The following is a 20,768-nucleotide window of genomic DNA, read 5'->3' on the forward strand; positions in this document are numbered from 1 at the left end:
GGCTGGACATTGGCCCTGTGTCCTAGAACAGCAAGGCTCGCAGATACCTTTAGCAATGATCCAGTTCACCCTCTCACAAGAAATAAATAGGAAGCAATACAGGGGAGAAGACAGCCTTTCCAGAGGGCAGTCTGGAAACAGCGGTCATATTTTTAAAAAGTTCCCCTCTTTGACCCAGCAACTCTTCCTCTCCTAATGGCTGTAGGACAGGCTTGCAAGTACTGTCTGTGTACAGAATCACTGCACAAAGGTTCAGTAGGATTGATTTAGAAACAACCCAACTGCCTTACAGGAAATGCTTGCTTAAACAACCACCAGCCCTCTGTCACTAGAAAGCTCTTCAGGATATGCAGCAAGGCACGGAAGCCACGCTGACCAAGGACCCTGTGCACCGTGCAGAACTCTGTCTGGGGCCTGTGGTCACCCTGGAATCGGAGGTCAAAGGGAGGATCGGGTTCTCACCATAGGTGCTCAGCAGGCTCTCGAACTGGGCCAGCAGCCCGATGGTGTACAGCTGCCGCAGGAAGCCGTCGTCATGTAGGCAGTTCCGCAGCTTGATGATGAAGCCGCAGATGAGGGCTGTCAGCTGGGGAGGCAAGGAGTGAACAGTGGGGCAGTGGTGAGCAGCTCAGCTGCTAGAGGGGAGTCAGCAGCACCTGTTGCCCTGGGTGTGCAGTGCGCGACTGGAGAGCAGGGGCACTCTGGCACTGGGACCACAGAGGGCAGAGGCCACGGGATGGACATGGAACACTCTGGGATTTGCCATGTGGTCACTCTGGAAGGTGGGTTTGGTTTGGACCCAGATTCCACCCCGACCTGCCTGGCATTATTCCTGGGCTGGAATCTTCTGGAAGCCTAGAGTAATTCCCCATAGTGAAGGGTTGTGCTCTCAAGCTTCATGCGGCTTCTGGCTAGAGACTAAATGAGTGACAGTAGCGGGTGTTCTGTGGGACAGAACAGGCTGCCAGGCCGGGGCTGAGGACAGCAGAGGACCAGCCCACCCCAGCAGCACTGTTTGCTTTACTGTCTCCATGTCCGGTATCTTTTAACTTGTGACATTCAACTCTTCACTAAAAGATAACAGAAACTGAAACACAGCTCTGGAAGGGGCACAAAACAGGTGCCAACTATATCTCTAAAAAGATAGCTAAGAGACTTCTGTGCCCACTGCCTCATCAGAGCAGTGTGGAGCCTGTCTGGGCAGCCCTTCCGGGGAAATGAATCTCTAACCGCCTCCCAGAACAAGTTCCCATCTGAAATCCAGTTTCCCTGCGAGGTAAACTTGAAAATAAGAGACAGGAAGCAAAATAGCCCGTGAAGGCCCCAGCCCATTCCCCCGGAGGTAGGAGGTGACCACAGGCACTCCCGTGGTCCTCCAAGGGCTTACAGTTTGGCAGAAGACCACGTCGCGGCGGTACTGCAGGCTCAGGTAGGAGGCTATGGTGGGGGCGCTGTCCTGCATGAGCAGAAAGACCATGGCCTTCTTGGCCTTGTCGCTCATCATAGCCACGCAGTCGGTGAGGGTAGTCAGCAGAGGGTAGAGGGCCTCGCTCCATTCACCTGGGTACCAGCGAGGGAGCATTGTGGTTAGAAAGGAAGGGTTTAGGAATGAGGTTCTGTTATGTCAGCAAATCACCCAGCCCCATCCTCCCCTCTCCACCCTCGCCCAGCCCACCCTCTGTCCCCATATCTGCCAGGCGCCAACCCTGGCTCCAGCCCTCCAGCCACAGTCTCTCCATTAACATGAGCTCTACTTAGGTGCCTCCAGCACAGGGCTGGTCCCCTAAATACTGGGACCCCTGCCTCTGTCCATAGCACCCTGCCTGTTCAGAAAGACAGCAGAAAGCTTTAAAAGTCACGACAAAGCCAGAGAGGATTCTTTCGGCACAGGCCAATCACCTTTCACAGCACAAGGCTCCTCTTCTCCGCACCAGGACAGAGAAGGACATTCAGAGAGGTCTTCTGTTACCTCCTTTCTCCTGACCCGGCAGGAAGCAGAGACCTTGTCCTTCCAGGGCAAAGGACCCACTCTGCCCCTGCTGGCCTTGTGCACTCCCATGTGAATGTCTCACTTCCCACACTACCTGCGTGCCCCTTCCTTCTGCACACCTTGTCCAGCACCACCTTGCTGCCAGGCACTATTTCTAGCTTATTTTTCTTTTAGAAATATAAGGAAACTTGGGACCTGTACCAAAACAACTTTTCAAAAATAAAACCTCAGAGGAGAAAAAAAGGGTGAGGGGTATTTTTGGCTTTGGCTCTTTTCCCCTTTCTATTTAGAAACCATTAAAAAAGAAAAGCCATGCCCTCATCCATTATATTTTTAACAGGTTGCTAAGCCCAGAAATAGGCATTTGCTCACCCCTACTTAGCAGCACACCACCCCAAACCCGGCTCCAGGTGGGTAACATCCAGCAATACACACCTTCAGGATGGGGGAGCGTCCCATCAGGCCCTGGCCAAGGCGCCACAGTGCCAGGTAGTGACCTTCACCTTCGAGGAGAGAGTAGTACCTTGGCTTTGCCCTCACCACCGTGCAGTTACCATTTGGCTGGGAAACCAATCTGGAGGAGTGCCCGGAATAGGGGATGCGAAGTGGGAAGGGAAGCATCTACTGGGGTCCCCGGTTAATGGAGAAGAAGTACTCGAAGCAGCTTTCAGGCTGGCACTGATCTAACTGAATACTCAAGCATGCAGTACACAGACAAGGATTTATATTCGCAATGGGAAAAACAAGCTTAAATTTAGAAAGTCTACAGCAGAGAAGTCTCAGCAAAGAAGTCACAGTGACAAGGAACACTGGACCAAGAAGTGGAAAATGTGAGTCCTGAATGGGTGCCACTGTGCCAGGCCCTCAACCCCTCAGCCATGTGGGGTTCTTTTCAGGAAGATGGAGCACAGCGCCAAGCCGCAGCCTGGTTTCTTTGCCCTACAATTCTTGAGTTTCTGTTTCATTAAAGGACTCTGGTGAACGCCTGACAATTACGTTCAGCACCCACCAAAGTGGCCAAAATGACATAGGGTTTTCCTAGCGCAACAGTCTGGGCAGGGTAGACCAGGCAGTCCCTCATGCTATTCTTCACTAAGACGTAAATGCACTTAGAGCACAGGCTGCCCATTTTATTTGGCTTTTCCAGTTAATACACATTTACAATGAGTAATTAAATCATGGTTATTATGATCACAAAGTACAAGGCCTGCAGTCTTATTGAACATAGCCAAGCCTTTCCATACAACCTTTTCACTTTGTTCAAACTTCTCTATAAACAAATTCATGTCAGAATGACTCTGCTTTAATACATCAGAAAAAAGACTGACAACAACAAAACTGGAGCGCAGGGAGAACGGCCACAAGGGCTGTGCTGGGAGAGGTGGAAAACGAGGATCCTGTTGGCCCAGAGAGGGGCTCAGAGGCCAATGGGGCACTGGCCACTGTCTACCAGTCTTTAGCTATTCTAATTCTCTGTCCTCATCAAATCCACAGGCAAGAAACAGCCCCAGCGAGGTCGGGCCTCCTAGACACACATGGAGAACTGCTTTTGTATCTGTCTGACAGACTCCAAACTCTGTGGTATTTCTACTAGCTCAGCCTGCTTCTGCTGGAGAGGAAAAGTAATGCATTTTTCCAATCTGGGGAGAAAGTCATACTAGAAGATATTTTAAGTAAGAAAACATGGTTTATACCCAGGCCCTAAGGTGTCTGGAATGCTGATGCTGGTGAAGAGTTTATGATCTGCTTCCTTTGGTGAGAGACTCTTGCTATTAAAAACAATCAACTTAACAAATGAATGTCCAATGACTATAGGTGACCCACTCTTTCGGACAAGCTCCTTACCTACTTGCCAGCCTGTAACTCTTGCTGACTACTAGTCAACCCATGGATCACCCCACTTTAAATAATGCTGAAGGGCCCTTTCAAATTCGCATGCTACTTTTTTTCTCTCATTAGTAGGGGAGGGAGTGGGAGAGAGAAGTGTGTTTTAAGCCACTCCAAATAAATACAGCTCCACAGGATCTCCTAGCAGGGGACCATTTTGGTCCATTTGACATCAACTGTGGAAAAGCCTCCAGTGCTTCTGGAAATGACATAGTTGACATAAAGCAAAGAGAGCTGGACAAGCCAGGTGCTAAACATGTGCTGGCTTCCATTTGGCTCCCCCAATGTCAGGAAATCCTGAGTGAAGCAGAGTCCCTGAGCTTTAGTCGAAGCTCTCTATTACCCTCTCTCCTGGTCTTCACTACGGATTCGCACCGCCTCCGGCCTGCGGAGCTGAGGAGGTGGAGGAGTTCAGGGACAAACAAGGCAGAGGTGAGGCCTGCTCTGAGCAAGGTGATGGGGACAAGGAGCTCAAGACTGACTGTGTGTGCACCCACCAATGCTCAATGACCATGGAAAGGGACACTGGGGACCTGGACTCCTCACAGCTACACTGACTTTTTGGGAAAAGGCTGTGAGGGCCTGAGGGAATACTGGAAGAGCGTGATGTACCCAGTCAGACTAGCTGGCTGATAAGCTGGCTCCCAGTAGGGTTCTGGGGTTGCTGCTGGTACTATGTGAGCAGACCTGAGAGTGTGGCTTGTTGAGTCCTACCACAGCCAGTTTGCCATACTCGAGACATAAGGCGGTGTCCCCGAGTCTTACATTTCTACTCCGTCACAATATGCAGTCATCAAACTGACTGCTTAGCCCATTTTTGGAGTTTACGAAAAAACAAACAAGCCATTTTATTTGAGGTGCATGCACACTCTGAGAGAACCACAGCCATATCCAGGAAGCTCATTATGAACTCAGGGGTTGGCACACATTTTCTGTAAAGGGTGAGACAGCAAACATCTCAGGCTCTGAAGGCAGTAAGGTTTCGGTCACAACTAACCATGGTACTGCCACACAAAGGCAACCACTGGGATGTGTGAACATGTGGGCATGACTGGTTTCTGAAAGGCTGAGGACAGAGTCTAGCTCAGCACTGCAGTTCGCCGACCCCTGAACTAGAATTATAAACACTGGATTTTACATGCAAATGGGGAAGGGCATTACACTTCTCATTGTCACTGAGGCCTGCTGCCATGTCTGGTAAGAACTGCAGAGCTCCATTGAGACTCTGAGAGCACGTTACGCAATTATAAACGCCACAGGCTTCTGGTGGACTCCTATATATGAGTGTCTTCAGGGCTTTGCTCACGGGTTCAGGGTAATGCACTGAAAGTATGCACAAATGTGAAGGTCATCCACTTGAGAAGCCCCACACACTCATGAACGCTAATCATGAGACAGTTTTAAGATGTAAGAGTTTAAACACCGAGAGCGAGAACAAGAGTGGGACAGCGAGTGAGCAAGAGAGAGAGAGAGAGAGAGACCCTAAAATAAAACAAAACTAAACCCAAACCACATGGTATTCTGTTTCAGGCCACAATTCTCTTAGCCCAACTGGTCCCTCGCCTAACCTCATGACAAAGATGTCCTAAAACATTTCCCCAACTGTGGGAATAGAAGGTCATCTTGGATAATGGAGCTACAAATGCTACCCAAGTATTACCAAGACATCAGCGGAGCCTGGACCGGAAATCACGTACCTGGGCTGGACTCTTCAGGAGGGGGACTGCAATCTGCACAGAAATGGAGGGCGACAGGGGTGATTAAGGAGCAGACACAGATCAAACAGCAACCACACTTACGGCAGCTGCAGCAGCAGCTCGCGGTAAGGCACTAACCACATGGAGAGGAGGGTGGGGTGCTGGGCTACTCTGAGGCGGCAGAGCCCTCTCGGAAGCTCGCACAACACTGATTTGCCAGCATTGACATTCATGTTGCTACTATTTCAACATAAAATGTTCTCTGGGATGAGTGATCTGACACATTACGATGGGATACATGCCACACACAAAAGCACCCACGTCGGTGACATGGAGATGGAGCCCTATGTTAGCTCACGACATCGAAGGAGAGAGGCGGACTAGAAAACCCGGCAGGGCTCGGTGGGAGGCATGGCCCTCAAGCACTGGGCAGGCCTGGGTTCAGGATGGACCCCTGAGACTGTGATGCTAAGACCCAGTCACGAATCCCAGGTCAGTCTTTAAAACTTAACTAAATGGAGAAGGCTTGAGGGAGAGCTCCAGGTAGGACTCCCTTCCAGGACTTCAAAGAATACATTTCATTTCTGCTTAGCTACAACTAAGTGGCTCATTTCACATTTCCCTCAAAAACTCTGAAAATGCTAGTTAACTGGTGCGCCACCTGAGAGACAGCAAGTCTGAGAAGGAATCACACGGTAAACATTCACGTCACTTATGCCTGAGCCTGTCAGTTAAGGGAAGTCTTCAGGGTACTGAAGCAGGCAGTTCTGGATTGCCAAGACCAGCCAGAACCAGCTTTAGGGACCACTTATAGCCTGGGTTAGGATAAAGTGTGCAGCAAGAGCGGGGCACCCTCCAGTCATATCTGGATGTGGCCTAGAGGAACAGGAAGTGCAAAGGCCTCAGGAAGGTGCAGAGCTCCACCTCTGTCAGAACGCAAAGACCCTGGGACCACCTGGCTAGCACAGAGAGGAGCCCAGCAGAGAGGGGTGAGCTGGAGTGATTCGAAGCCCTGTCCTGCTAGGCAGAGTCCTCAGGGCTTGGAGAAATACATGCCTGCCTCCTGGAGCCCCTCCTCCAGGACTCCACATCGATGAATGGGGGGTGAGGCATAGGCCCCTTTGTGTTGAGAGTTTCCAGGGTGACCCCAAACAGCAGGGTTGGGACCATTTCTGTTGTTTATCTGGGGCCAAGTCCACTTGCTAAATTCATCTATCTTATCTTGGGTCATGGGACCTTTTGCAATCTGATAGTGACTGTGGGCTTTTTCTCTGTGCCCAGGCAGATTTCAGCCTGATCTCAGGGGCATCTGAATGAACCTGGGCTGCAAACACAGACACCAGGGTAGCAAATCCTGGGATGGGATCAGAGGAGAATAACAAAGTACGCTGCAGGTGTAAAGAAGGCAACAGAAGCCACCAAATTCTGGTAGGGGTGGGTTACTGGGCAGAGGGGGCCGGGGAGAGAAACAGAGGGAAGGCAGCATGGGGGGTCTGCAGTTCTAGCTGACCATGTCTTCTCAGTGTCCCCCTTGGGTCTTGGCTCTAGTTGGCCCTCACCTGGCAGGCAGATTCAGGCTCGGCTCTCAGGACAGCAAGCCAGAAGGCAAGAAAGCGGAACACTTGAGGCAGAGAAGTGATGAGGCTTTCGGGGTCACAGAGTTGTGCTTATTTAAAAAACAAGTTGGTGTGAACACGACTTGCTCATATGGTCAGGACATCTGCTCCCTAACACAGAACGCAAAGTACCTACGAGGCCCAGCTCTGACATGTGGACAAGTGACAGCTCCCAGGTAGACCTTCCTGGTCCTCCTGATCACAGTGCAGCCCCAAGGGCTTCCCGGCTATGCTTGCAATGTCTGAGCTAGGGACAATACACAGTTCTTTAGTGGTGTGTGGGCTCTTAGGCTCCCGAGTACTGATCCGCAGAGTGAGGCTCCCTGGTGCACACTTCATGCACCCACTACCATCACAGAGCTGATGCCGCAGGCATATAGAGTCACACCCTAAATAACACAAACAGCTAACGCTGAAATAACCTCGGGGCTGAATCTGAATGGGTCTATATTTAAACAATAGGAGATGTGCCTGGGGGAAAGTGATGTGTATGTAAGGCATCGACACACAACATATCTGATTATACAAACTAGCTCCTGAATTTAAAAAAGTCCAATAAGTTACTTTTTATACCTGCAGGAAAAATTAAAAATTACAAATAAGGCACATATATGTTTGTGTGTATATCTCGGAGCTACATCCCATCCCATCCCATCCCCTACAAACAAGAGAATAGTAAAGTTTCAGAGAACTTTAAGAAGAAACAACTTACATTTAAAAAAACAACAGCAATGACAACAAAAAGAAAAAGAGAACACAAGAGAGACGAGCAGCTCCATGACCTGCCATGATCTGAGGACATTACGTGGATTATGTGAAAACCATAGAAAAGGTTGAATGGGACAGTGCCCTGGAAACAGACTGCAGGAGCTATAGGGGCCATGGCCACTTCACACACAGAAAGAGGATCTAGCAAGAGGCTCCCACAAAGCAGCACAATTCTGCTACAGAGAATCTGAAGGCCCTGACCCTGCTGCATGGCTCACAGCTCCCCAAGAAGAACAAAGAGGCAGAAGCTGTCTGGTCCCAAAGCCCCTCCAGCTCTTGCAGGAAAAGGCAGGTGGCACTTGAGAGGCCAGAACCTAGAATCTACTTGTTAAGAAACTTGAGTGCAGTCCCCAGCTCTGAGGCTACTGCAGGGCACAGTGTGAGTGGGCCCTGAGAACCCAGACACTTGCTCTGAAACATGCTGTTCTGTGGCACTGTCCTACCATTTCTGAAAGCCTCCCATGAGGCGTGGTGCTGAACAGAAGACATACAGTCCTTCCAAGGCCCAGGTATCTGACTGAGTTACAAATTTCCAACCAACAAGGTAAGAACCTGCCCAGTTAATAACCACTGACTCTGGGAAGTCTGTGGGGCCTGCGCATATCCTGCATCCAGCCTGGTCACTGCAAGACTCATTTTTCCCTCCATTCCACCAGATCCTAATGCAAAGAGCACCACATTGGAGGAAACTGCATCCTGGCCACCTTTGGGCTCTCAGGTTGGTCTACAAATCCAAAAAGCCTAGGAGCCCTGCCCCTACTGCCTTAGCAGTGTGACCCTGCTAAAAGTCTGCCTTTGGCAGAGATACAGATTCACACATGGGTTCCAGCTGCACATGGGTCCATGGGGAGGTGGGGGCTCCCACCATCCTGCCCCTGCTCCATACCCTGGGTCAGTCCCTCTCAGCCTGCCAGCCTCCCTGCAGTCTGCCTGGAGTCAGACACACAGACAAACGGATGTGACACAGCACAAGGTGGAGGCAGTGTGGGAAGTGTAGATGCATACGCACGTGTGCTTGGGTGAGGATGGCATGCAGCGGTGGGCATGGAGGAAGGGCATGGCGAGGAGGGGGCACTGCAGAAGGGGTCTTCCGGTCTGATCCAGTAGGCGTGGCTGTCGTGGTTACCTTTCTTGCTGGTGCAGCTGCCCGCACAGGGGAAGACGTCTTCACAGCCCTCGCCATGCAGACGCTCCTTCTGCAGCAGCTTGTCCACCCGCTGGATGATGCACTCCAGGCTCTTGTCCACGTTCAGCCACACTTTCTCCTTCCAAAGCAACAGGCCTCAATGGGTCAGCTCTCCCGGAGGAAAACCAGGACACTCCTTCCACGGAGCCCCACCCAAGGCCACCTGCTCATTAAAGCATCACAAGAAAGGGCAGGTTCCCAATTCCCATCAAAGTCATATTGGCTTTTTAATAACCAAGCATGTCCTATGGTCACTGCTTTGTTTAGAGACATGTCTGTTGGTGACTCTGAAGTACAGACAGGCTTCCAATGTCTCAGGGCACGAAGAGCCAGTCTCTCTTTTCCATGTTTCACTGCAGGCTGCCTTCAGACACCACACAGACCACATCAAAGGCCTCTCTGCTGGGAGGGAATGCAAACAGCTGGCCAATAGAATGGGGAGCCAGAGAAGGCGGTGCAAACGTGCACAGGCTCCCAGATGTCAGGGCTAGGAGACCACTATGTTGTGGTGAGTAGTTCAGTGCTGCCCAGAGCAAGGCCTATCGGCAGGAGCCTCAACAGTAAGAAAAAAGGACAGTAAGAAGTCATTCAATGGGTCCTCAAAAGACAGAGACACTCTCAGGGCCTGAGATATGAGGAGCAGCAATGTGACAGACACTGCATCCAGGACAGTGACTCCAGCTCTGAGCTCCCAAATTGCCAAAAACACACACAGCCCTGAAGGCAGACTGCAAGCACAGTGCTGAGGAGCACCTGGAGGCTGGGCTGGTTATAGACAGCCAGGGCCTCAAGGGTGCAGCTGTGGGGAAGAACAGATAAGGCTCCAGCATGGCAGGGCCAGGGAGAAAACCACCCCCTGGCTAAGCAGGGTGGCAGCTGGGCCAAGCCAGCACCATCCTGCTCCCCATTGGCACGTACAATAGCTCACAGTCTCCTTCCCTCAGCAGGCCCGAGAGCCATCTGGGAAGGAACCCTGGACCTTCTTAGGACCTCTTAGGACCTGACCCTTCAGGCACCCCATGGGAAGAGATCGGCAGCAGGCTCTGTAGTTAGTGCGCCAAGTAGCAGGGAGTAGACTCACCCACTCCTCCTCATGCCAGTCCACCTGCAGAGAAGACCGGCTGTTCCTCCCTGTCCACCGGGCCATGAGGGTGTCCTGGTCATTCCGAAGCATCACTTGCTCGTCCTCAGTCGAGGTGGGTGAGGCCTTGGAGGCGATGTAGTCAGGCCGGGCGGCATTCAGTCCATGGATGGAGTTGGCCAGCAGCTTGCAGTCACAGACAGTGACCAGCTGCCGGGTCTGCCAGAACACACATTTGGAGCTGACGGGCCTGCCTTCTCTGGCAGCAGAAGATGATGGAGGCCCAGCGGTTGTCTTCCTCTACTCCATGGGACCAGCAGCTAGAGACCTGCACCCTTAGGGACCTCTGAGAGCAAGGGCTCTGCATGACCTGCTAGGGCTGAGTCTCAGTGAGAACTTCCTGCCACACCGGAAGAACGCAAGGAAGCATTCCTGAACCCCAGCCTGCCCTTGGCCCTGTGTGCTACAGCAACTCTAGGCTCCCCGTCTTATAGCTGTGTGAACACAGATGAAGGAGACAGCACTGTAATCAGGAGTGGCAGTTCACACCCAGCAAGGCAAGGGTGGGGGGGATGTGCCACCACTCTGTGTGTGTGTGACAGAGAGAAAGACAGCAGTGAGAAAAAGATCATTCTTCACAAAGGTCTGATGTATCTACTCCTGCAGTACGGAGTAACGTTTATGTATTTTCTAATCAGGACTGAGTTAAGATTAATTAGAACTGGTTTACTGATTACATTCAAACCAGTAAGATTCTATTGCTCTATTCTTATGCATGGGTAAGCTACTTTTTAAAAAATTCAACTACAATAGAAGGTGTGGCCCCCAAAAGTGCTGACTAAGCCATCACTAAGAAAAGCTGTGGACTCCATGGGCCCCAGCAAAGCAAGCCCAGGCCTTGCTGAGAACACATCTGCATAAAGCAGCACCTGACAGGTGGGCAGCTCTGCCCTGGGCTCACCCAGCTCTGAGACCACAAGAAAGTAAATTACCAAACCTCCCGGAGTCTTTGTAGGAAGTAGACCTAAAGAGAGATCTTCAACTCTTTCAGGACAGCTCCGGGGACACCTGGGCTGTCCTGTGGTGTCCAGTAGCTTCCAGAAACCCAAAGAATCTCTACTGCAACCCCCTATACACCTGAAGGAACCCCCGCCCCAGCCCACAGCCGCACAGCACCCCTCCTACCTTATCCGCCAAGATGGCAAGAGTCCTCTCAAGGCCAGTAGCCGACCTGTCCTTGGCCGCCCTGGAGAGCCGCTCGGCGTAGTAACTAACTTGGGTTTTCAGGGTGTTGATTTGGGCGATGATCTCCTTGGCTCTGACGATGTCCTGTGGGATGTAGATGATGGACTGGCAGCTGGACGATGTACTAAAAAGGATGAGAAGAGGTCTAAGGGGTCCTCTTGAGTCTGAAGAGGATGGCAGCAGCAACCCAACCCCAGCCCACAGCGAACCCTAAAACAAAGAGCACTTTGTTTCCTGGGCTAGGCTGCCATGGACAGGCAGAAGGAAACCTTCACTGACCCTTCTTATCTACAAAGTAGAAGCGTAAAATGCTAAACCAGGATGAAGTCTTTTATCTCTGTATGTGTCTGCATTTTTACCATGTATACATGTGTAGACATTAAAATGTCACTCTTCATAATTTCCCAAACGATTAAGACTATTCTAAGAAATTCTATCAACTTAAAAGCAGTTCCTAAGCAGACACCTGAAACAAGTCAAATTACCCCGCTGAAGGGGAAGACTATAGTGGGTGCTAGACTTTGCCAAACAATATAAAATAAAACAAAGAAAACACACAAAACCTGCTTTTTCATTGGATCAATCAGAACTTCAAACTTTCTGAGAAAAGAACCACGTTCTCTTCCCTCGTGTTCGTGACCCTAGTGGGTCTCCAGGACCACCTCTTCTCTCCCGTGCAGGGGATCTGCCTTTGAAAACTAACACTGCACAAGAGGAAGAGGATAGAGAAGGCACTGTCCTAGCACCTTCATGGCTTTGAAAGCGTGGTTCTTCTCCTTCCACCTTCTCTCTGGGCATCCGCTCCATAGGCTTGGCTGTGTGGAGCGGGCCTGACATGTGTGGTCCTCCTCAGCGGCAATGATAAACTACATGCCTTTTAGTCTACATCCCAGTCATTTCAATGCTATAAATTAGTTTTCAGACCATCTGAGGAGGCTGGGGAGGACGAGACGTACAAGCAGCCAATGCAGAGGTCTCCTATAATCTGGGCTGTAAACCCTGGCTGGAATCCTCTCTTTCCCCTCTGGGAAAGAGGGGCCCGCAGTGGCTCCCAAAAGGCCACCTTTGAGTTCTGAGGATCAAGGAGAAGGTGGAAGACAGAGTGCGCCCTCAGCACACTCTCCTTCACATCCCCTGAAAACAAGGGTCAGCTGGCCCTTCCGAGGGAAACCTGGATGAGCAGGTCACCAAGAAACTGCCCCTGCCCCTTCTGCTGCTGGATGACAGGGCAAGCATGCAGACACCACGCACCAAAGCACCCAGAAGGAAATGGCACACCATGACAAGCCCACACACAACAGGGAAGAGGGTCTGCCAGAAGCCCATGCAGCTGACGGCGGCCGAGCCTGCATGGTACCGGGAGTCACTGCACAGCGCCGGTGCACACAGCCGCTTTCCAACCTGCAATCACTCTTCCAATGAATAGCAGCCACTTCAGACAATTTAGTCTGAAAAACATATCTCAAAATGGAGATTTCTAAAAAGCTATTCTTCCCAGGCCCTCAATATGAAATTTGTACTGTACATGGGCCTCCTGTGTGTGTATGTGGTGATGTATTCTTTGACCCATACATACCCACAGCACCCTTGGAGAACAACCCCCCATCACCCTATGCTCTGGCGAACCCTGCTTTAACAGCCCCCAAGACAGAGGCACCGGAAGTCTATGGGAGGGTGAGAGGGGGTGAAATTTTAAAGAGCAGGCTGGGAGTGACTGGAATACACAAGCACATGCTCCATCACCTGGCTCCAGCATCAATGGGCACAGAAGGAGGGGGCACTAGGTGCAGACACCCAGCTGTTCTGTGACACGTCGTCCTCCAAGCTTTAATTTTAGGGAAGGGGCCTCTAGGTGCCACAAAGTGCCCTGGGCTCCCAGCTCTTTCCAGGATAGCCTGGGTGGCCCCACCCCGAGCCACTGACCCAGACCTATTAAAGTGGAGGTGGCAGACCCAAAGATGCCTCGAGAGTACAGGGGTACAGTGTTCTGGGAGGGCTGGGGGCAAATGAGTGGATGTGAAAACCAGGGCTGCCTCTGCAGGGTGTGAGCTCCTGAGAAGCTGGATCCCATAGGGAAAAAAAACTGAGGTGAGGTGCTAGGTGCTCTGACTTCATCCTCACAGCCACCAGGCAGGAAGGTTCCTCGTCTGTCTCAGGAGTGGGATTGGTGGGGTGGGGGTCACCAGGCCCAGGCTGGGCAGTGAAAGGTCTCATTTCCTTGGTTAAGAGGAAACCTGAAGAATCTTCCCAAAAAAGTTTCCTTAAGGCCTCTGGGTTGAGACTTAGCAAGGACAGAGGGGCCTTTGGCTATATCCCACTCATTCTCACCTTGCAGATCCAACCCCAAGTCCTTTACTCATCCTGCTAGGGGCAACACCAGGCCTTCAATGGGGCCCAGTGGAGAGAAAGTGTGAGGGAGCCTGCAGGGTACCCTTCCGCAGAGTCTGTGGGTCCCCCCTAGGGGATGCCCTCCCAACCTCCCAGTGGCCTCTGCTCCCTCCGTATTCCCAGGAGAAAGGGGGCCTCCATGGGGTGCTGTGACTTCCAGGACTTCCTGTTGGTGATGCTCCCAGCAGTGGCAGTACTGACACCTCACAGGTTCAGCTATGATCCCAGAGGGTCAGGGCAGTGTCAGTGTCGCTAGCTTCAGGTGATGACATTTCCCAAAGCTGCAGGTGCCTTGGAATGAAGCGACACTGCAGAGCCCCTGTTCTGAGTCCATGGAGGGGGGACCTAGGTGCACTGAGTCCATGGAGGGGAGACCTAGGTGCAGCCCCTCAGGGGCTTAAAAGTGACCCTAGTAACAGTAGTATAAAATTCACATGAATCAGTAAGTTACTATGAAAATGGAAGCTGGCCTCATCTGTACACAAGGTGAGGGTGACATGAAAGCTGAGGAGCCTCAGTGTTCTTGTCAAAGAAGACAGAAGGCGTGGTCACACCCATGTGCGGTGATGTGAGATCCAGCAGACAGGGCCCCTGCTGGATGTGGGCCCTTCTGAGGCCTAAGGGAAACAGCACTGGGCCCCGCCTCAGAGTCTGAGTAGTGACAAATGCCACCAGCTTGGCCCAGTAGACAGCACGCTGCTGACTGGCTATTCATTATCAAAGAACATTGCAGTTGGAAGGGAGAGCTCATCTATAAGGCAGGGAGCTCAGAGCCACTGGGCCTCTGAAGTGCAGCACCCCCAGGGCAGGCTAGAACAGCATGAGAGCGAGACCCCACAGACACTCTCTGCAGACAGAAAACTCACCAACACTCCTCAAAACTGCTAAAGAAAAGAACCAAAATGAAGTATTAGCAGTCAGCAGATACAAATGCAAAACAAAACATTTAAAAAGCCAAAAGTGACCTTTTGTCAGAATATTTCACGTTACTTGCTGAGGCCCCAAATGTGGGAGGACTAAACCGAGGGGCCCCAAGGCTTCTTCGGTAGAGCAACCTTGCTGTCTGCGCTCGGGGCCCAGAAGACATCCCGCCAGGGGCCGGGGACATCTGCACTTGAAGCAGAGCCGACTGGAGAAAACCTGGTATGCAGGGGGTTTTGTGACATTTGTGGGAAAGTAAGCAAATTGTGTGCATGTCTCAAATACACTGCAGAAGCACGTTAGGAAGTGCAAGGTTGTAAAGTTAACATGCAGACTAATCAGGTGTCAATACTCCAACCTCACTGGGACAGGGACAGCCAGGTGGCTGCTCTGGGCTGCCTCGCAGAGGAAGTGACCTTCCTCACTGGGCCCCACACGGTCTTAGGTCACACACGCGCTCCCCCCATGGCAACATGCAATGGTGCACACACTTCCTGCCGGCTGTGCAGAGCTGCAGTGGCTGCAGAAAGCTGCATCTTCTTCTCATTCCCAAGGGACTCCCGGGGACAGTGACTACTGAGGTGGGTCTGGTCCCTTCATCTGTCTGCACAGAGCAATGCCCTGGGCGGGGAGCATCAAAGTCGAGCAGGCTGAGGCCCTGCAGCCAATGTCCACATCCCCTTGCTGACCCACCCTTCTTGCTTCCCCTCCTCCTTCAAAGGACTCTTGGTACTGGGGCCAGCTGCTACGCGTGCCTTTCCGGTACACTCTCTCCTGCTCCCTGCTCAGCTGCCTGACTTCCCAGAGTCAACGATGCTCTCACGTCTCTCTGACCCCACCCCCCAACTATGGACCTAAGCTTCCAGCCTTTCACTCTGCGATGCAGTCCCCAGGTAATGTTCTCACTACATCCTAACTCCTGGTCATGGGGGCATAGCTGAGCAATGCCCCTCTGGTTCTCTTCAGCCTGTCTGCACCCAAGCACCTGGTGGGGCTCTCTGGGTGTTCTCTCGGTCTTCGCTTCACTTTCCCTCCAACTGTTTCATTCTCAGTTAGTAAGTCTGAACCATCCAACACAGCAGTCTGCCAAGATGCTTCCATGCACTCAGTCTGTTCCCTCCCGCCCCACACACCTCTCAGCATGCCTCTTGTCCCTTCTGAGTGAACTGGCTGCTCCCACCACTTCATCTTCTCCGGCCAGGGCTCTCAACTGTCCCCCCCACCCCGCCTCACCTCAACACACACTCAGGTCCTGATTGTTCTCCCCAGCCTAAGACTTCCATGCTACTTCCTCCATTTCCTACTCTTGTACCCTTGATCCATTTGCACTGTGCCTGGTGACATTTTGGAAGATTGCGAGGGAATGCCTGCTGTGTGTTCAGTGCAACAACTGGGACTTATGGCTCTCTCCTCCCGTGGCTGGGCAGAAGCCCTGCCCCATGCTCCAGGCCCAGTTGCACACAAACAGTGTCTGCTAATCCATTTGCTTCCAGGCAAGACCCTCATCTCCCTGTAGTCAGGCTAAGATGTGTCAGGCCTACATCCCTGATTACCAGCATAAAGTGGGCTGGCAACAAGGCCAGCTTTCAGCTTCAGCTTCTTTTCTTCACTGCATTTATGCAGTCTCATCTGAAACATCTTTCCCCACCCTGCCTGCCTGGGCACTTCCTGCTCCAGAAAGCACCTCCCTGTAGCTGCCTGGACCTTTTCAACACTGAAACTGCTCCCCACTGCTCCCCTTTCAGAAGGACATGGTGTGTTCCTGGCTTTATGGTTCTGCTGCTCCACGGACTGGCCAGAGACTAGGGGAAGCAGAGCCTGCAGAATTAGCACAGGGCTGTGGGCTGAGGTCATGAGTTGCTGATCACTTTGAGGGAACAGGACCACTACTGAGGTGCCCTTATCATCCACCAGCTGTCACACACACACAGAACAGCAGTCCACAAGGCAGCTCCTCCTGCCGCGCAGAAGCAGACGATGCTGGGATGTTTTTGCGGTCATATTTTGACTATGTTTTTTTCAAACTGGGAAACATCAGATGGCTGCACAAGGAGCACAAACCCCTTCTTCTACTTACTGTTTCTTAGTCTCTTCAAATTTGTGCAGTTTTTTGCGGAGACCTCCTGACTTAAACCCTTGGCAGTGTGCCGCTGGTGCTCCAATGGTGACGATGTCGTAGTTCTGATCTGAATGACAGAAAGCTCTCCTCCATTACTCTGGGCTCAGGCCTGTGGACAAGCCAGCTACAGGGAGATGCACACTACTCTGGGATGCTGCCCTTGCAGCTCATCTCCGAGTAGCCTCTGGTTCCCTTAATCCCACAAACTGGGCTGTCAGAGCATTTTTGCAAAGAGAGCTTCTCTGGGCTTCCAGGTGCAGCCCAGAAGGGTTGCAAGAAGCATCTCCCAACCCTCCTTTCCTTCCTTTTTTGGAAAGGACCCTCTCAAAGGTCCTCAGGCTGTTACTTCTCTGAGCCACTTAGCAGCACAGAATATAGGAAAACGAGGGCAGATGCAGGGCAGCTCAAGGACAAAGAATCCAGGGAGAAAAGAAACAATGCGATTCAACAAGAGAGAAAAGAGGTACCTGATCCGCCATCATCTTGAACTCTCATCCTTTGAATGTGCAGGTTTGTGGGAACAAATTCTAACTTTTTATCTGCTTTCAAACTGCTTGCTTTAAATGAGGGACCTAAGAAATGCAACATGAGAAAACAAAGGTCTCATCCTGTGTCACCAACAGCAAGTAGAAAAGTGGTACTCTGGTGTTGCACCTGAGTAGAAGCAGGAGCTGCAACAGTGGCCTAGAAAACCCCAAACCACGTGTAAGTACACTGCTTTTGCAAATGGGGAGCTGAGGGCAGCTTGCCAGCCAAGAGCCTTGCTCAGGGTACTGAGGCCATAAAGGGAGCCAGGGAGGACCAACTTCAGCAGGCTGCACTCAGCTCCCAACTCAGAGACATGACACACAGATGTGAACTCGCAGCACCACTATAAGAAGCAAAAGACTCCATACCACAGACTGCTGCCCCCGCCTAGAGATTGCTATCACCCTAAACCTCAGGAGCTGGCTTGTTCTGGTAAGTGATAAGAGGGTCCGCTCATCACTGCAAGGCCACCCAGGTAAACGAGTGCAATGCAGCACTGATTCCAGCCCAGAGGACACAGTCTGACAAGGGCTCTTGTGTATGCTCAGCGGGTTAGAAAGGCTAATGTTAAAAAGCGATCAGAGGAATAGAAGAAACAAGTGGGCACAACCTAGGGCACACTTGCCAACACGCAGACTGCAGGCCAGCAGCCATATGCTGTGTTTTGCCACAGCAGTGAACTCCCTAGATACTGATGCTCATGCTGGAGCCCTCAGGCCAGCAGCATGGATGTCTGACAGCTCGGAGAAATGCAGAATCCCAGGCTTGCTTTTTAACTGTGTTCTTGGCTGACATTTGAGAAGCTCTGTTCTGGAAAAGTCAAGGTTGTGCAGGTGCCATGCTCTCCTGGCTAGCACCTGTTTAGCACAGGAAGACACCCAGTTCCTTAGGCAAACGCTGCCACTTCTCATGGGTGCAGTTAGACCTGTTCATTAGTCTCAAACCTGACCTATGCAGACCTCTATTTGGTTTCACCCAAGTTTATGTTCCATGTCAAAAACACCTTAGGGACTTAGTAATTTTCCTTAAATCCTGAAATAAAATTATGTAGAGGAAAAGAAGGGAAGACAGAGAAGAATTTGAAAAAATGCTAAAGCAATAAACAAAATCATGAAAAACCGTGATTTTTTTTTTTTTTTCCCAATTTGGAAGAAAAGGGAAATGAGTTAAGAACAGTCTTCTGAATCTACCCTTAGAATACTTTAAAAATCAGATAGTGTCTTTTAAGGATGAATGGTATGGGGCTGGGATATAGCTCCACAGAGGTGCTGCCTAGCATGCACTAGGCCTGGATTCAATCCTCAGCACCACAAACAGAGAAACAGAAAAAGTGAGCCTTAAACAGGATTCCACTCTGACAATTTACATGTTCAACTAAAGTAACACCAACATTGAAACCAGAAAATCCAGAAAACTGCTTCGTATAAAAGTAACTGTATGTCTTAATCTTGTTGGTTACCCCAATGGTATTAGACCAAAAGATGACACAAACCAGTGACAGTCTGCAATTCTGCCTCCTCCAAATTCCATCCTACATGGTTGTTTAGGTAGGTAACACCCCAAAAGATTCTCCCTGCAATTCATTGATTTGTCTGTTTAGTTAGGATCTGAAAAGCCCATGTTTGAAAGCATTCTACCTCCATGAGACTAATTTTTAAAATCCCACTCCAAAGTGCCAGCATGAGTGTGTGAAAGACCTGGGTCCCAAACTCTAGCCAGGAAAGTAGGGGCCAGCGTACCTCACACAGGCAAGACTAAACCCACCTTTGTACTGATGGAGGTCAGTCAGGTTCTCCTGATATGTGAGGATGATGGTCTGGTACTGGGTAACAATCTGGCGCCGGAGGCTCTCCCAGCAAGGGGACAGCTCCCCCAACTCCTCCAGCTCACAGACTCTACAAAGAAGACACACACGTGAGACCAAAGAGGCAGGGGGGTGGTAGTGCAGGGGTCTCTATCAAGAGATCTGAAGGCACAGAGAAAGGTACTGACAGCCAGGCAGTGGTTACACCGTCAGCCTGAAGGGCAACTTGGGGACAGGGGATAGACAGCTACATGTCTGGTGAACCAATGACCACATGGGGAGTGGGCAGAGAAGCTTTTTAGTACAGTTGAGTGTTCAAGGGACACTAAGTAGAGGTGAGGACAAACGGAAAGCTTGTCAAGGAGTGACATGGCTGTGTCACGGTGCCCGAAGACCCTGCTGCCAGCACTCAGCCACAGACATGGCCTGCCCTCAACTGGGCAGGCTACTGAGTGAACCTGCAAAATGCAGGACTGGAGGTCTGTGAGTCATGACCCCAAGGCCATCTTCCCTCGAAGGTGGTCAAGACAGGGTCTCCTCGCCTGCCAGGCTCCTTGAGTGTGTGCTTCCTACCCAGCCTGCCCTGGGAACACAGCTGCAGGCAGAAAGCTGCTGGCTCCTCAGCAGTGGGGGCCCGGAGCTCAGGCTGCAGCATCAGCCTCTCCTGTCTCCTGTCGGCCTTTCTGGGTTTGGAAGAGGCCTATAAAGATCTGGTCCCCTTGGCTATCCTCCTCTTCATTGCTTCTGTTAGTGTGGAGCTGTGTGAAACTGGATGTGTTACATGGAGTCATCCCCGGCCTGGCCTTGGCCTTGGCTACTCATGTGCTTTACAGGAGCCTGGGGAGGGAGTGACGAAGGGAGAAGGAGGAGGAGGAGGAGGAGGAGGAGACAGAGGAATTGTTATCCCCTGAAAAACACAGCTGGGCAAGTGTGTAAGACACGAAATATGAATTCTAAGCTTAGCTCAGGAATAACAGCAACATGATCATAATAACAGCACATGATGGATCTTTCAAAAAAGGAGACCATATTAAGAAAATGGGGACTGAGAAAACATAAAAGCCTAAACTCCTCATCTTAGGAAGTCAGCAGCTAAGCTTTGACAATGATTAATTAAGACAGGAGGATGCTCAGCACATATTTAGAAATACAGGAAACACTGAAGCCACTAACAGTGACTGCTTCTATAAAGAAAGTAGAGGATCCTATATATTCCTTTTGGTGTGGAAGAGAACGCTCATTTTACAGTTTTTAGGAATGTACCAAATTCTTTTTTAAAACCAGTGCAGGCAGAGCAGTGGTGGAACCGAGGTCTCCATGATCTGCCAGCCACTGGCTAACTGGCCATCCTCTCCTCATGTCCCTCCTCATGCTTCCGGGGTCAGTGGAATGTTGCTGCTTCTCCAGAGGCCAGGCCTGACCATCCCTGGTGCCCAGCATGTAGCTACTGCTAATAACAACTAAAAACCAACAAAGACAATGATGGTGATGTCAGTCTTGAGCTAAAGCACCTGTCCAGGGAATATGTTCTTTGAGGT

The 20,768-nt window shown here is 51.1% G+C and overlaps 1 protein-coding gene across 13 annotated transcripts in view; it reads right to left on the minus strand.

The window, feature by feature from the left end:
* Nucleotides 1-20,768, minus strand: part of Inpp4a (inositol polyphosphate-4-phosphatase type I A) — a 117,753-nt gene that overhangs the window by 17,277 nt on the left and 79,708 nt on the right. For 5 of the 13 annotated variants that reach the window (XM_063229900.1, XM_005004442.4, XM_005004438.4 and 2 more), the window contains 10 exons: nt 19,191-19,321; nt 17,366-17,470; nt 16,857-16,965; nt 14,725-14,742; nt 11,411-11,594; nt 10,226-10,444; nt 8,968-9,223; nt 5,575-5,607; nt 1,388-1,560; nt 463-586 (listed from right to left, as the gene is read on the minus strand). In XM_063229900.1, the coding sequence (XP_063085970.1) occupies nt 463-586; nt 1,388-1,560; nt 5,575-5,607; nt 8,968-9,223; nt 10,226-10,444; nt 11,411-11,594; nt 14,725-14,742; nt 16,857-16,965; nt 17,366-17,470; nt 19,191-19,321 (1,352 nt within the window). The remainder of the gene's footprint in view (nt 1-462; nt 587-1,387; nt 1,561-5,574; nt 5,608-8,967; nt 9,224-10,225; nt 10,445-11,410; nt 11,595-14,724; nt 14,743-16,856; nt 16,966-17,365; nt 17,471-19,190; nt 19,322-20,768) is intronic. The other 8 variants (XM_003471667.5, XM_005004443.4, XM_003471669.5 and 5 more) reach the window with 6 other exon arrangements.

The sequence above is a fragment of the Cavia porcellus genome, unplaced genomic scaffold (assembly GCF_034190915.1).
Source record: "Cavia porcellus strain 051 isolate PalLab524CR breed Dunkin Hartley unplaced genomic scaffold, mCavPor4.1 scaffold_18, whole genome shotgun sequence".
Lineage (NCBI taxonomy): Eukaryota > Metazoa > Chordata > Mammalia > Rodentia > Caviidae > Cavia > Cavia porcellus.